The 17,932-nt window shown below is 40.0% G+C and overlaps 1 protein-coding gene across 1 annotated transcript in view; it reads right to left on the bottom strand.

The window, feature by feature from the left end:
• Positions 1–17,932, bottom strand: part of GNAQ (G protein subunit alpha q) — a 294,507-nt gene that overhangs the window by 85,297 nt on the left and 191,278 nt on the right. The window contains exon 3 of the mRNA XM_070590212.1: positions 10,580–10,734. Within this exon, the coding sequence (XP_070446313.1) occupies positions 10,580–10,734 (155 nt within the window). The remainder of the gene's footprint in view (positions 1–10,579; positions 10,735–17,932) is intronic.

Below are 17,932 nucleotides of genomic sequence, written 5' to 3'. Positions count from 1 at the left end.
AATCCAACCAAATGTAGTAAGATAAATGAATACAGCACCTTGGAGCACGTAATGTAGCATGATATGGGTGTGCGTTGGGGTTCTCCAACTCCTGTGTAAGGGCCTCCTGTCAAGAGGCTGCATTTATAACAGATTTGCAGTTCAAGTCAGATATTAAGATGAAGTTCTGGCACAGAAAATGACTCTGGGTAGAACTTCACATTTTTAATTATTGAAAAGAAGGTTAAAAAAAGTAGGTTGACTTCATTAAAAAAAATTAAGAAGACCTCATTGTAAGAGGAACAGTCTTGGGGGAATTGAAAGCTAGATCACGCCATGAGATCTTATTTGACACTGTCAAAAGCCGTGGAAGCTAAGGAGAAACCAGAAACACACGGTTGTTGTACAGTAGCTATGTGACCACAAGGATTCAAAGGAAAAAAGTAAAAGAAATTGTCAAAGTGAAGTTAAAATAAAATAAAAAAAAAGGAGTGAAAGTAACAGTTCTGCAAAACTGTCATCCTGAGGAGAGGGTCAAGTATAGGCTTGGGCGCCAAGACCCACCCAAGTCCCTCCCTCATCTGGCAGATCCTGTTGCCGAAATGAGCCTGGCTGGCAATCTGGTTAGGCTGGTTGGCTGCACAGGATTACTCATTACACAAACACTTCCATCTCCTGAAAAGCTCATTTTGTAGAGGGCAAATCAACTTTCCTCTTTCCTTTTTAACACCTGGCACGCCATGATCAGAGCTCAAGGAGCAGCAGCATTTATTACAAGGACTTTGTCCTTAAGAAGCTAATTGTTTTCAAACCAAAATTCCAGGTTTAAAACAAAGGTCACCCAGTGGTGACAGGTAGGTGACAATCTTACGGTTTATGAAAACTATTCAGAAGAGACTGTTCTGTGGGGATAAAAGAGAAGTCTAAGAGATCATGCATTTCCATTTTCCTTTTCCAAAGAACTAAACCAATCTGGAAAATCAAATTTTTAGAAGCAAATTAAATGTCTCATAAAAAGATCCTATCACTGCATTTGGTAAATAGTTTCAGTATCTTATGAATCTTACATATGGATAGTTGATTTGAAGGTCTAACAGAAAGAGACCACCGGTGTGAAATGAGGAATGGGCTGGGCAACCGTGTGTCTGCCAGGCAGACGCTGGGCTTGGGTCAGGGGGAGACTCTCAAGTCTGCTGCTCAAACAAATAAACCGACCTTGTAATTAAAAACAAAGCAACACAAAAGAGAGAGAGAGAGAGAGAGACAGAAACGGAGAGGGAGCAAAGGGAAGGGAGGAAGAGGACTTTTTCAGTTTGTTTGTTTGGCTTTAATTTATTCATCTTTCATATGATAACTTTTAAAGCTGTTAACTAATTTTGACACAATTTTTATACTTCTAAAACATATCAAAAAACATCGGAATGCTGCTTTTTTATCCTAGTCTGCCTGTCTTGAAATGTAATGGCAGTGCTTAATTCAGTTAACGTACACATATTTATTGAAAATCTGTTACATGTTAAATTCTAACGCACTGTGTGTGTTGGAGGGAGGGGAGTTGGCACAGGGAGCTGGTACAAAATACTCAAAATATATAAATTCTTTGCCTTTAGGGACCTCAAGCTACCTGGGAAGGAAAGATAGCACAGATGAATCAATTAAGAAATAATTAAGTGCCAAATTGTGAGCTGCTCACTCTGAAGGCAATAAGAAGGGAGAGATGATTATGTACTGTGGTCACTGGAGAATAGCGTAGAGAAGAAGTGGGGGATGAGTTACACCATGCAGACAGAATGGGATGTGAAAAGGCAGAAAAGAGAGAAAAGAGATGGGAAGAAATTAAGAAAGACACAGAGTTTACTTACTCTTTTATTATTCATTCATTCAACGACTTTCTCTGAGAACCTTCACTGAAAGCTAGGCACTGTGCACAGCACTGAGTGGGAACCTCAAGGAGCTTGTCCTCTGGCAATGGAAATGAATGTGCTATAAACAACCATACCACAATGCAGATAGGATGTGGGTCATCAGAGAGGGTCCAGTGACAGTAGCCAAGAGTCAGCCACGAGCACAAGGTCACTGATTCAAGCAGGCAGGTCTCTCCTGGTCATGTCACCTGAACTTGGATATTGGTTCTGTAGGATCAGAACTTTCATTTTGACAAGGATGATCAGGCCTGAGGGGCTGGTCATACTAAACTAACCGAACTAATTATAGATCAAAATTCAACTCATCACTTTAAATCAAGAAGCCATGGCAATAACGAAGAAGATCAGGGTCAGCCTATCAGAGTCCAAAGGCTGCCTCGCAGGTGGGGGGTCAAAATAAAGCAAGCTGAATGGCCTTAAGGGTTACCTGGAGACAACAAGGTTCCTGGGCTCACCTGTGACTGGAGGTGGGTTATCTTCTAGTCAGGTACATGTTCTATTAGCCCCCTGACCAAAGCCTGTCAGTCCTACCTCTGCTTCAGCTGACTGTTAAATCCTATCACACTCTTCTTAATGAGCTGCACGAGACACGAGACGAGACACACATGCTCTCAGAGCCAGATCAACTCAAAGAACGTTTCTGGTCATTTATACCATCTTTAATACTAGACATTCTTTGCATGGCATTTAGAGGTATTGCCAGGGTATACAATCTAGAACTCTCTGATGCTTACTTCCTCTCAAAAGTTTTGTTGCGCAAAGCAACATTCATGGAGTATGACTGAAGGAATGCACCCACTCTCTCAGAACCTAAAACTTCTCTCTGGGTTAATTCAGAGCATCAGACTCCTAAGCTGGGTTCTATCTAAATGGTGGGAGTGAAAGCAGAGTACCGCTGTCTTTCAATATTCAGTCATCTTCTATAGGAGGGGCTCACAATTGTTTATTATTTTTTGTAAAAATCAGATAAACATTTTAGGCTTTGTGGGCTGTACAGTCTCTGCTGCAACTGTTCGACTCTGTTGTTGGGAGCAAAACCAGCTATTGTCTATAGACAATAGATAAATGAGCTTGGCTGTGTTCCCGTAAAACTTTATTTATACAAACAGGCTGAATTTGGCCCATGGTTTTGCCAATCCCTGTTCTATAGTCATAGCGCCCCTGGTTTCAGCTAGGTACAACATCATCCTGAACAGACTGTGAAAGGACTATAAAGAAGAGGCCAAACTATTGAAGGTGTAAACATTCTGCCAAAACGGAGCAAGCAGCAAAGTGACGAAGTGAAATGTGTCTCTCACGTTCCCTGTGCCCTTCAGGCAGAGTGAATGAGTGGGCAAACTGGTACCAACTGGAGCCCTTTCCTTACTACATTTCCTTACTGCATCTCCCTAATGAAGGTTAAAAGGTGGTTAAATATATCTAAGCTTTATTTTTTTTGTCCCCCCAAGGAAGATTCACCCTAAGCTAACATCTGTTGCCAATCTACCTCTTTTTTTGTATGTGAGCTGCCACCACAGCATGGCCGCTGCGAGTGGTAGAGGTGCGTGCCCTGGAACCAAACCCAGGCCACCAAAGCAGAGCGTGCTGAACTTAACCACTAGGCCACCAGGGCTGACCCTCTAAGCTTCATTATCATCTCTAACAGCTCCAAGCATTCTGAAAAAGGAGAAATAAAGACTGCATCTTAGAATCATCAGAGTTCACTGTGGAAGACAAATACAGAGCTTTTTGTATGTTTTGCTTGTTTTATTTTCGCAGAAGGTTATTAGGAGATGTGGCTCATTTGATAACGATACAAAACAAAAATAGAAATGTCACTCAGTGAAAAACATGACACCCCACGTTATTATTGTCACTCTTCAAAAAAGAGCAAACACATTCAAGATCAATGTCCTCTTCTGAGCTCAAGACAGCATTTTTAGTAATTTAACCATGTAGAGAATAATTTCTCTGTTCATTACATTTCCAGGTAAATTTGGAGGTACCAGGTGTTTCATTGGACTGTATAGGACAATGGTTTCTCAGAGAAAGGCAGTCTACTGTAATATAATCAGAGGACTTCAGAATTTAGAAGAGAATTTAGAGATTACAGGTCACACACTGCATCTGAGGCAAACAAGGCTTTCTGAGTCAAAGCCCCAGGGTGGTGAGTGGCAGAGAGAATTCCATCAAAGGCTGGACCTTGACCCAACGTTCTCCCATATAAAGGTTTTGTCTGCTGCCAAAAGCCTGCAGGAGGCTTACATTTCGTTTTAAGCATCAGATAAAGAGCAAAGTCAGGATGACCGCAAGAGTCAGAGCCAATACACCCTGGATTTCAAGTATTTTTGGCTCACCAGTCAGGATCTTCAAGAAGTATTTGGCCCTACATCAGGTGAATGTGCTAACTTAACTCTGAAATTCCTTTGGCATTTTAAATTCAACATTCAAATTCCTTGTGCATTTTTAAATTAAATTTAAAATTTAAGCATGAAGTTAGAGGTAAACTCCAACATTGATTTATGCCCAACAGCTAATTTATTCATGTATTCTGGATTTGTGGGCTCTGGAGCATGTGGAAATTTCAAGAAGTTGTCTAATCTACTCAATTCCTTGGAGGGGACTTCAGTAAAGTGAGCCTAGGGATTATCTGGCCTCTTAAGGTGAACACTGATAGAGCAGTCTTTTGCCAGGAGTCCACAGTGTGGAGACTTTCCTCACTGTACGCCAATTGATGGAGATCTATGTTCTCTGGCTAGTGTTAGGGAGCTTTTGGTACTGTAGGCAGTGAACTCATTTGACCTGATGTCTCAGTATACTGAAGCAGGTGGAAAACTCCAGAAAAAAAGAAGTAAACCTACAGCCATCTGTTTACTGTGTTCTTTATCTAAAGATATTCAGAACCCTCAGGCTTTCTTATCAATAATAAAAAAGTTAATAAAGGAATCTACAAAACTCTCCAGCATCTTAGAATTCTTTTTATTCTTTCATTAAACAGAATTGGAATACACCAAATTAAAGCCAATTGCAAACTTATCCCAAACCGCCTATCCCTCATCAGCAATTTCCTATCTCCTTATTTCCACAGTGCTGCCTGTCCTTTGATCCATCTGATTGCTTATTATGATCAGCAAGTTGGCTAATCAAAGTAGAAAAAGGGAAGCTCCAATCATTTTTATCATGTCTTATTTATTGGCTCCAGCTTGACTCCAGTAAAAGCTATTGGGTAGAGTGCAGGGGGAGGGGTTAAGACTATAGGCTAAGTAAAGAAATAACATTATTGAATTATCTATGACTTAGAACATCTTCTATATTGTATGAATAATGGACTGGTTGTTAAACATGGCTAAGTTTTCTGGATGATAATCAAAACCCTGTTGGGTATGTTTTCTAGTAAACTCTATATAATTTTCCCTCTTACACATATGGAATTTATACACATGGACCTTATACATATGAAACTACCTATAGGCAAACATTGATAAAGATTAATAATTTGTATCTTTCATGGTAAGTGATTTATCTAATCATAGCTATATATCTATTAATCTATCATCTCTCTATATATACATTTAACAATTGTCAATTATCTATCTATCTCTCAGCCATCCATCTACCCTCTGTGAGGTTTTATTTCACAGTGGTTAAAAACTTGGGCTCTGGAAGCAGCAAATCTGACTTTGTCAACTCCTGTTCCTATCACTTACTAATTGTATGACCTTGAACAAGCTACTCAACCTCTTTGAGACCTGGTTTCCCCTTCTGTTTGATGGGGATAAGAAATATCTACCACTTTGGGTGGCTTTGAGGATTAAATGAAATAATACACGTTAACGACTAAACACAGAATCTAACATCTAGTAAGCATCCAGCAAATAGCAGCTATTACTGTTTTTGAAAATAGTTTTCCAGATCTCAGACCTTCAAAATCAGTAGGAAAAAAGACTTGAATGCCTTCAGCTCTGAAACTTCATAGTTCATCTATAATGGCCAAAGACAGCACCTACATCGTGGTCACTGAAATAGTGGAAATGATCCACCTACTGTTTCATGGAAAAATCATTTGTGAAGGTCAAACGTGAACAGTCATTGTTATGCAGTGAGAGAGGAGGAGAGAGATGCTTCAGTAAACATGATAACAGTTACAAAAGAGATATGTACAAAGTGTTAAGATAGATGGCATAATGACTCACTAGCTTTGGTGTTGGGCAAGACCTTCTTTCAGAGGGTGTGACTACTGAATTGGGTCTTAAAGGATGAATAGGAGCTCACCAGACAGAAAAGAAGAGAGGCACGCTTGGCCTCTGCTCTCAGTATTCCTGGCAGGTGGCCTGCACTGAGTCTCACAAGCAGCAGGATCCTGGAGGGAACAGCTGTTATGCTGCAAACTGTAAGCAGATGTGTGTGGCAGGCCCCAATTCTTACACGGCTAGAGATTAGCTATCTACTTGTTCCCTAAATCTAAACTGAAGAACCACAACTACAGACAGTCAGTGCTGAGAGAAGCTGGTCCTAAATTCGGAAAGATTTCTGAAAGGTGATGATATTGTATAAGAAATTAGGTCTAGAATATCAATGAAGTATTTTTTATTTTAATTATAAAGATAGAAAGAACAAAATAGAAACCCCATGGGAAGTAAAGGAGGCAAGAAAAAATACTAAAGATGTATCAGGGGAACACACACACAAAAAAGCCAGAAAGGAAAAGATGTAATAACTCTCTCGAATACAGAGAAAGGAAGTATTTTGAGTTAGTCTGTGAAAATGAACTCAGTATGGGGAGTTTGTGATGCTCAAGATCTGGGACCTGCTGCCTCATCAGTGCTCTCCCTGCAGTTTACAGAGCATTCGCTTGGACTCCACTGGAGAAACACATCGAACACAGCATCACATGGGTGAATCCAAAAAGCCACCAGTCTCATCTTTATGCTGGAAGTGTTTTCCTGGCTAAGGAAAAGGAAAAGCACCCAGGACTAAGATGGTGAAGAGTAAGGTGACTAACACTCAGGCCTCCTGGCACAGTGGGATTAAAGCAGGCCACCAGGCTGCTCGGGCACCGATCTATGAACAGCAGTGAAACATCCCAGGAAGACACCAGAAACATGGGCCAGCTAACTCAGGGTTCCACAGACAACGCCATATATAACTAGCAGGAATAAACTGGTTCTACTCCCCTTGAAATAAACAGAGTCGTCCAGAGAAAATAAAGGGGGAAAAAAACCCAAAATCGAAACCAAAACACCTCCCTGGCTTTCACTTAGCTAAAATGACCAAATTTCCCTGCTTGACCAGGAGATTCCCAGTTCACGCCTGCTAGTTCAGCGTAATTATTAATAGCAACCCCTTCCTTTTCAAAATGTCCTGGTTTGGATGATAAATTATACAGTCACCATCTATTTAGTCTATGTAACAAATTACTATAACAAAAAGGTTCACACATACACCTTTCAATAGGTAATGTATTTCAAGATAACGCAATAGCACCAGTTGAGGAGAAAACCTACTTCACAGAAGAATGCCAATGCAGACCAAGTGTAAAAGGAGATAATCATTCTTTTACAAATCCTAATGGTGTTATTAAATCAGATAAGAATTATCAACTGGAAGTAAAGCCATTAGGTGAAGAGTTGTTGGGAACCAGAGATCACTCAGTGACAAAGTAGCACCACACAGATTGCTTTTGGTGGCAGGAAGAAAAAATATAACTTTATAATGGAGGGTGCCAGAGCCCTAATACTCTGGTGAACCTTAACTTCACCAACGATGAGTAAACCAGTGCATAATATCACTTAAAATGCATTCTACTCTACTCAAGTTTAATTGGAATCTAATCAAGTCTTTCAACGTAACCTCTAGTTTACAGTAGATCCAAGAGACGGAGGAACAAGTTAAATCATACCACGAGGTGGCAATCAGGCCAATCCAGGCCAGTCACTCCACTATGCTAATGAAATGCAAAACAGGACTGTACTAAAGAGCCTTAATGGTCATAACAACCAAATAAAATGTGCAGTCCTAAAACTGCCCAGCTCTAAAGGACACGTTGGAAGAATGTGGCAAATCTGAATATGAACAGGGTATAGAACGATCAAAAGGAGAGCCCTTCAATAGCTCAGTTGGTACAGCGGAGGACTGTAGAACGATTAAAAGGATTGATGATTAATTTTAGGTGTAATATAGTATTATTTACTATATAGGAAAATGTCCTATTTTTTAAAAGAGATGCATACTGAAATGTGGGTATAAGGACAAGTTATACTTTATTACCTCTGCATAAAAATATGGTTAAAAAAAATTTTGGTGTATGTGCATATACATACAGCCACATACATATAGTTTAGAAAATCAATTTCTCCCCAGGCCCTTTAAGGGAAAGTAGAATTGCTTAAAGAATCACCATTTGAAAGGGTTTAGATCAGTCTGTCCCAGGTGCCCCCACATCTTTGTCTGGGTCTACCATAAGGGATGTGTCCAAAGAGCTTGCGTGTTACTATGGTAGACGCAGCCTGTACAACAGAATTCTACAGTGGCTTTCCCAGAATCAGAGCACCAACAGGAGTCTGGAGAAACTCTCTTCGATAGCTCTTTGCCCTAAAGCAAGTAGATGTGGCAGCATCCAATTCTCATGCTAACAAATGAGCACCTGTCTAGGAATCCACCCATCTAAAACTGAAGGCCATGGCTTCATCAGCCATGTTGGGGAGCTTTGTCCCAAGAACACAATCACTAGCTGATAATGGCTGTCCTCAGTGCAAACAGGAATTTCTCAAAGGGTCTATCCCAGGAGCAGGAGGCAAACCATTTCCTAAGGGGGAGCCCTAACCCTAGGGAGCGCATAATTATTAGACAATGATGCTCTGATGCCCCAATAACAAGACATCTGTGTAGGGAGAATAATTATAGGTAACAGGTAAAGGACACATGAGGAGAGGGAAAGACAAAATTTATGATAAAAGTAAAAAGACAGTGGTTAGAAATGATAAGAGGTGGAGGGTTCATTGGTAAATATAACTAAAATGGAGGATTTATTCATTAGTAAGGGGCAGGAGAGGCACCACAACAGCAAAATGAGAAGGAGAGAGGAGTTAAAAGAGAACCAGAGAGAATCAAAGATGAGGGCGGACGGGTAAACAGGCAGATAGGAGAAGACATAACGAGCAGGAACAGGGAACAGCAACATGGGGAGACTGATGAAATCTGAAATGGCAAAGGAAACAGAAGGACAGAGGGGGCAGGAAGTAAAGAAAGACAGCTGGTCAAAGGTTGAGGGGGTAGAATTTGGAACACACAAGAGCTGAATGCATCTTTTTCATCTCTGTACTCACAGAAACTTATATAGTAAGAGTTCAGGAGACAGGAAAAGAGGGAGGGAGGGAAGGAGAGAGAGAGGGAGAGAGGGAAGAGGAGTAGAGGGAGACAGGCAGATAGAAGAGAAAGAGTGAGAATAGGAAGAGTGAGTGAAGGCATGGAGGACGGACAGAGAAAACAAGGAACGAGCAAAGCACACATTTCAAAGGCACACAAGGAGGTTAACATTAGTTAAAATATGATAGACACAGGCATAATCCCAGAATTATGTAATTCAAATTTACCTTAAGAATACAAGAACTGTTTTGACCAGGCAACATTCCTGTGGCTGACCTGAATCCTAACTTATTTTATACAAATGCCCAGAACTAGGGTAAAAGCATGATCAACTTTATTGAAAAAACAGAGCTGAACAGCTCTTGGATATTCTATGTACTACTGAGTGATCCCAATCAGCCTACAGGGCTCCTTATTTGGCCATGGGCCTGCTCTTATCCAGCAGGTCATTTCATCATATGAACTGGCCCGAGGCTGCTGAATATTCTCCATCCATTCCTCTGTCTGCCCAGAACCAACATAAGAGGTGAATGCTGGGTTAACATAATTAATGTAGACAGAAATCTGGCTAAATACTACCAAAAAATCCACTTCTCAGACGCCTGATTATCTAGATTGATGACTACATTGATTACATTAATCCAATGATTGCCAAATCCTTACTGTCTTTCTGTTAGGCAAGATTTAATCTAGAGAACTAACAAATCTCTCTAGGATGCAAATCTCTCCCAAGATGCATGATTGTGATTGACAGCCCACAAAATAATTTTGGAATGCATGCAAAATTAGACTCACATGCAATTTGCATTCAAAGGCAAACCTATCCATCAACATAATAGTGGCTCCCAGAAAGCAGTCAAGGTTCTGTATCTGGAAACCGGAAACTAGCAAGTCTGATGTTTTAGAATCCAAAATCAAGCACATTTGTTTGCAGTTCTTAGTATGTGTAGGCGTTTTCTAGCACATGAATAGGATCAGAATTTGTATTAAAAATTATTACTACAAGATTTCAAATCACAACGGAGTATGTGTTTGAGAATTACTTGTTTGCAATTTAGGGGAAGAGACGGGTTGTTGAAATCAAATTCCTAGAGTCTTCAGTTTGTTTTTCAAACAGAAAACAGGAAAAGAAACACTCTCCCTGACTCAAGATGCCAGTCCCTTATAGTATAGTCTAACTTTATGAGGTTGGCACGAGTTTAATATGTACACTTCCTAACTCTGCAGTTTGAATCAGACACAAAGCACAGAACGCGGAAGTTGTCATTGCTGAGCATCTGCATGTGAAAGTAAAGAGAAAGATCTAAAGATCCAGGAGGATGAATACTCACTATTTGGTGGAGTCAGATAACTGATATTCTCGTCGTCTATCATAGCATTCCTGGATTCCAGGATCATTCCATAAACTCTTTATTGCGTCTACGTATGGATTCTCAAAAGCAGACACCTTCTCCACATCAACTTCTCGAACTAATTGTGCATGAGCCTGTTAAAAAAAAAAAAAGCAGCAGTTTTAAAATCCTTTCCATCACTGAAAATTGCTTTTGGTTTGCACATTACATTGTGCAAATTGAGGCCTTTCCTCATAGTCTGGTTTTCAAACTCGTTTATAATAAAGTAATGCTTCATTTTTGTTTTTCTCAGAGAGAGCTCAGTCCCAAACTTTTCCCTCTAGAGTAAACCTTGAGACTACTTAAAGTTGATTAGAGAGGAAAGCAAAGTGGTCAGCTCCCATCAGAAGAATGAGGATGTCATGCTACACATGTGACTGCTTTTAGGTGATGATCATAATCCTAAAACAAGTAATGTTATTAATGGGAAAAAAGACAGGAATAATTATTCCATTTATAGTTTATTATAATCAAATACGTAATACAGCCAGCCCAGGACTGTTACATCTTAGCAGAAACCGAATCAGCCTCCTCAAGTAATCAGGATTAGTTTCCAGAGGGCTCTTTTGGGATAGGTATGAAACCACTAGAACAGCAGCTAATATTAATGATTTACTTTCAACAACTGTAACTCTTCCCTCTCCTTTCCCATACATCCCAACTTCCAAAATATTTACTTTATATCTGCCTTAACTATATTATCAGATTGAGAATCCCACTCAATTTTTTAACAAGAAAAACAGACTTTGTTATTTTCATTATACAACATTTAGCAGGAAAGAGGTAAGGAGATTTAAAAGATTTTTTAATAAGATTGAAATCAAAACGTTGTATGGTCAACCCTCAAATTAACCACAGTATACCAGTGCCTAACAATTCCAATCAAAATAGGCTTCATGGATGTAACATATATGCAAATTGCACATATACATAAATATGCAAATAAACAAATATAACTAATTACCTTGGAAATTGGAGGCAGATGGCTGATAATTTATTGGAATAGTCTTGATTTTGTAGAGAAATACAAACTTTTGAATTAGGTTAGTGAATGGCTATTATGATCACATGATGACCTAATTATTCATTTTATAGAGTTTTAAGCAGATAGAATTTTAATACATTTAATCCATGTTAGGGCCTGTCTGGTTCCCAACCTGAACCTTCTTTCTCATCCCGTAAGTAGGAAGAGCCCTATGTCATTAGATTAATCTTGACTTAAATCAAGTGTTAGGAAGCCCAAAACCCTGAGACTGAGGAAATCACCTTTCCTGCTAGTTCTTCTCTGACCTTGACAGTCAGATCTAATAACCGAGAAGCCCCAACTCTGCCCTGGATGCCAATCTTGGAAAAGGCACCTCTATAGCTGGTTTCTGTACCTAGACCCCCATCCAGGCAATCGGCCTTGTTATCCCACCAGCGATATTACCAGCCTGGAGTCCTGTTCCCAAGTCCCGCTCCAGATGGGCTTACCTCAACCATAGTCCCCTATGAGACTCCCCCTTTGAAAGAATATCACTGGTTCCCACAATGAATCCCCAGTGCTGTGCTCCACTGGCTCCATAGCACCTATTAGTCCACGCCGAACCCCCTGTATACCAAGGAGGGTAGTGGACCCATCTGCTCTGCCTTCAAGCACCAAACACTGGATGTGTAGGCCGCCTCCACCATACCCAGCAGGTATGTCTTATACCTCAGCAGGTATGTCTAATGTCAAGTTTCAACCCCTGCCTTTCTGCCCTTGATCACTGAATATGAACAAGTTCTAACTCTTTGTATCCTGAGATATGACAACGATCACCCTTGGCATAATCCTAAATTAGAGTCCCTGTGGCTACATCTGTATTGTAGGGTTCTCTGGAGGCTTCTGTGGATCTTGGAGGGCAGCTGGAGGCAGAAGCGGGGATATACACAGTGGTTTCCTGCTGGATATACTCTAAAGACAGGGTTTTGAATCTGACTCTTCTTCTTACGACCTCGGGGAAGTTGCTTAACCTTTCCAAGCATTTTTTTCTGGTGGGGAACATACTGCCTCACCAGCCTCATGTGGCTTTGTATTGTGTTACAATACTGCAGGCCAGTGATTCTCAAAAGGTGGTCCACACATCAGAAGTATCACCTGGGAATTTGACAGAAATGCAAATTCTCCCATCCTACTCAAAACTTTTGAATCAGCAACTCTGGAAACGAGGCTCAGCAATCTGTTTTAAGATGCCCTCTGGATGATGCCGAGGCAGGCAAAAGTTTGAGAATCACTGCAAACTATGAAGTCCCAATAGATGCTAGTTGTTGTGATCATCATTAATTGCCTGGCTGGCCACAGAATTGCCATGGGAAACTAAACAGAAGAGGCTCAGAGGGGCAATAGTCACTCCAAAGCAGGGGTCATTAAAAGATGTTCCTACAGGCCAGGAAGCCACTAAAATGAGTAAAAGAGGCTGGATATAGGCAATAGGGAACGGTGGCACACTGAAAAACACGTGCCCTAGCTCAAGAGGGCAGCTGCTATTTAGCTCCAACCACTTGTTGCCATTGGTAATGTAGGCCTCTGGTCGCCAGATTTTCCAATTTTTCAAGGAAAGCCAAAAATCTAGATTTTTTGTGTGTGAAATATCCCTAATTTTAAATCTGGGCAACCTTATAAAAGATAAAGTGTATGTATGCCAGAGTTGGATTGGGGGCTACTCATTTGCAACATCTGTTCTAAAAGATTCTTCCCCTTTTGCTTCCCTAATAAGCCTGACCAGTAACACTCTGTCCTGCACAGAACCTGGCCATTAGTTAGCACATGCTAATGCAAAAGTAATTTTTCAGCACTTTTCTGCAATAATATTTAGACAAACTATTACACTATCCATAGGGAGAAATGGTTGAGACTTCTCTCTGAATTGGGTAAAAGCTACATGGTGACATAGGTTAGCGTAGGTAGTATTTAAAAAATGAATTTGATACTCACTACACTAGGCCAACCATATCATTTGGAAGGATTTCTGTTTCTGTTTCTAGAGAAGTGAGCTTACGCCAGAGAAAACAACTTCAACATACCAGACACTTTTCACTGTTATGATGAAATGTTTATTGGACCCCAATGAGATGCTAGGTAATCTAGCAACTAGAGAATTAGACGTAGTTCCCGTGGGGGGTTGGGGTGGCGGAACAGTCCATATAGATGGCAACCAAACAAAGTACAGGATTATGTGCTCCAGGAGTAGCAACAGGAAGAAATATTGCATTTCCATCCTTAATTTCAGTTGACTGTAAGGGCATTTAAATAAAGACAACGTTCTCAGCAGTGTCTAGATGTAACTTTCCATGAAGAGCCTGCTCCTGTAAAATGAGACCACTTTCTACTGCTGGAAAACTCCTATAATTTCCTATCTTGGTCTATCTCTGCTTGCTTTTTCTTACATCTGGAATGCCTTCCATCGTCTTTTCGTTCCTTCTTTAGCCGTTGTTCAGGGGCTGTATCATATGCCGTCTCTTATTGGAAGTTATTACTGATTTTCCTCCTCTCCAAAAAATGTGATCTTTGCATCCTTTGAACCTTGGAACTTCTACATTTTGCTTAATGTTAATAGTTACATCTTGACTTATCCCTCTTCTAGACTATACATCGAGGGAAGGAGCTGTAGTTTACTGACTCTAATTTCTTTTGAGGCCCAACACAGAGCGAGCAGACGACAAATATTTGTCTAATTTAATTGCATTCAAAAGTACATATAAACACAATGCCAGGTCTTATAAGTCAAAGTCAGTTTCTCAAGGAAATCTTCCATTACCTACCCTCACAGAAGTACATAATCTTTAACAGCACTTATCTCAATAGCTGGTGCACATCTATTTGTGTGATACTTGTTACTATCTTCCACCCTGATCAAGCATAAGTTCCAAGACAGGCTCAACCCTGCAGTATCAGGGCCTAGCAGAATGCTAGCCACCCAGCAGATGCGCAATAAATATTTGTTGAATGAAGGATGCAAGGAAGGAAGAGTGGAAATTGTACTAATCTGGAAATCAGGACATCCAACTTCTAGTCCTGGCTTTACCCCTAACACTAAGTAGCCATAGCCCTTAGGAGAAACTGCTTTACCTCTTTATAACTTCGTTTTCCTTGTTCGTAAGACGACACAATTGGACTAAATCTTTTCTCTAAGGTTTCACCTAGCCATAAACTGTATGACTGTAAATATATAATGAATACATTTACAATGCATAGAGCATCAAGGAGTTACGACGCTGTCCCTGTAGGAGCACATAATATCATTTATTGAAACAAGACCTCACCATTTCCAAGAGTGCCTGACAATACAGGGCAGAACATGGTTAGGTCTGCACAAGAGCTATGCTACATGGGGACTGAGCAAGTACAACTCAGTACAGACAGAGGAGGTCAAACAAGGTGTCAGAGAGCAGACAGGATTTAGCTGGCAGGTGGAGATGAAGACGCGTGACACTTCCAAGGAGGAGGAATAGATGAACAAAGGCTGGGGGGACAAAATAAACATGGCACTTGCTTTTAACTGTGAAAAGATCAGTCTAGTGAGGAAGTTTAATGCCGACTCTTAATTCAAATTAACCTCACAGTGAAAGCTATAATATTAGTCTCAGCTATGAACCATAACTCAGAAGTCAACCTCCACTATCTACGAAAACATACTGCCCTCAAAAAACACACAGATCACTGCTTTGCCTTCAACTGGGTCAGAATTTCTAAGTCATTTTTACTGTCTCTTAAGCTTCGTTGTTTAATTCCCTCCTTGCTGTTTTGGAAAATGACATTCAAATATAATCAACCACAATTTGCATTTCTGTAAGAGCCTTCATCTGAAGTTCTCTAAGTTACTTAGAAGTATGACAACATTTTACAAAATACACATAGAATTTTAAAACTGCCTATATAAATGTCCTCAATGAAAGTGCAATCCTCTCATTTTTTGTGTGAAAAATATTCTTGTACGTGGAAAGAATATTTTTTAGTATGTTAGAATAGGAATATAAATTAGATCCTTTTCTATTTGTCCAAATGTCAAACGTGAATAGTCGTAAAAATCCCAAGTCATCATGCAAAACTAAACAATCGCTAATGAAAAAAGACTATGATGAAAAGGAAAGAAGCCATTTCTTATAATATAAATAACAATTACAATTGATTACCCTTTTTATTTTGAACATTGTGCACAGAAAAGCAAAGCAGGCATGGGTCAATCACCTAAACAAAATATAAGATATAATTCTATTTCCTTTTAAGTTACAGTTGAGCACACTGGATGGAAACGTTTAATGATGAATGCTAGCTTTCAGTATTCTTAGCAAGCTGGTGGCAAGCCTTAGAGGGAACATTGTGAGAACTAAGTAGCTACTCTTAGGAACTCTGGCAGAATTCTAGGGAAAGACCACATGGAAACCACAGGATGTGCCAATGTGGTAATGTCTTGTTTCGTGATTCGGTGGTCATAAAATTCAGGTAAATCTTAGCCGTGTTGATATTTCCATGGTCGCTTTGGCAAAGGGAAGGAAGAAGTGAGTTCCCACCACAGTGGGTCTTACCTTGCCCAGAGAAGGCCAGGCCTTCAGATGAAATAAAAAAGATCTTATAGTCACTTTGGAAGGATTTTCAAAAACTCATTAACAGCTCAGGGTGGCTTTAGGCTGGAATGTCACACCTATTCCGGTTCCTACACTCCAGAAGCAGAAAACCAAATGGTAACTTCCACATTTGTTAAAGCTCTTAGACACAAATATTCAGCTCATTAGGCCTGCTCTGTTTGAAGGGATGCCCAATACACACAGAGGACCTCTGATTTAGAAAAAGTCTGAACCACTGTCCGAGTTGGCTTTAATACTGAACTGAGGCTCACATCTTCTCATTCTTCTTTTTCCTTGGTGCTTATTCCCTTTTTGGCATTTGACTCTAAAGAAAAAATTGCAGACTTCTAAATAAACTGTGAAAAAAAATACTCTAGACTTTTGTTTTGTTCAACAGAAGTACAGAGTAAAATGATGGACCCTGGGAGTTGAACGCTGTGCCATAATTCCACCTCCACCCTGTACTAGTTGAGCATGACTTTGGGCAAGCTATTTAACATCTCTAAACCTAATCTGTTAAATTAAATAAGAGCACTTATCTTAGAAGGTTAAAGGACAGATGCATGTACAACACGTAAAGGCAGAGCCCAACACCTACAGCTACTAGTTACTTAAAAGGCAAAAGAAAACAAAAATAGCACAGAAAACATAAACCATGGTGCACACATCCACTAGCTTCTGTGTGCTCTTGGCCAGTCACCAAGCCTTAATTTGCTCAAATATGAAATAACATTCTAGAAGTCATACTGGATATTGGATCTCTGAGTCCTCACATTTGCAAGGACCCCTTAGAATAAAATTTCCTACAGAAAACTTGGACAAGAACTATCACTTCTGAAACCACTGCATCTTCTCTGACTTCATCACAACTTGAACAGACGACCTTCATTAAGGTGCATTATACATACAGCAACAGCTGTTGTTGCTGCATCTTTTCATGAGCATTACTGCATAAATGACAAAGAACAGCCAAGTCACACTGAGCTGCCGCTGGGTTCACACAGCAGGGTGACTCACTCCCACAGAACGGCCTCTCCACACTTATGATTCAACTTGTGGCTCTGCAAAATTACCAATTACTACACAACTCAGCCTTCTGAAGGCCCGGATGAAAAATTCTAAATCCTCCGTGTGGAATCCTTCGGAGCAAGGCATCTACTGATTCTCCTTTGCTAAGCGGCCACATCCCACTCCACCCTGGTATCAGATGGAAGCCATTCAATCTGTCACTGAGTAATCCAGAGAACCAGAGTAGCAAAGAGGAAGAATTTGAACCACAGCTTGACACCAAACTGGGCTTTAATCACAATTCACACACCAGCCCTGTCACTCAACCTTCCCAAACCTCAGCTCCCTCAACTATAAAATGGGGAAAATAATTTAGTGTAGGGCTGTTAGGAAAAGTAAAATGCTTAGTATAAGTATTATAATTCTATGAAATCTTATGGCATCTCAAAATTACCATTAATAATTATTAATTATTTCAGGAAAGACTTATCTACCGTATGTCAGGCAATGCACTAGACAATGATAAAGCAGAGAATTTATGTTAAATAAAATGTTCCAGATGACAAAATATGACATAAGTTTATTAAACTGTCGCATATTGTTCTACTTTCTTTAAGATTTTACAAATAGATTTATCCCATTATTAAATTTGCTCTTCTATTAGATTTTTATTTTTAATCTCCATTAAGGTATTCGTCA

Source organism: Equus przewalskii, chromosome 22 (genome assembly GCF_037783145.1).
Source record: "Equus przewalskii isolate Varuska chromosome 22, EquPr2, whole genome shotgun sequence".
NCBI lineage: Eukaryota > Metazoa > Chordata > Mammalia > Perissodactyla > Equidae > Equus > Equus przewalskii.
Note: the sequence above shows the minus strand (reverse complement) of the source record. Positions and strands in the feature narration are given on the sequence as shown.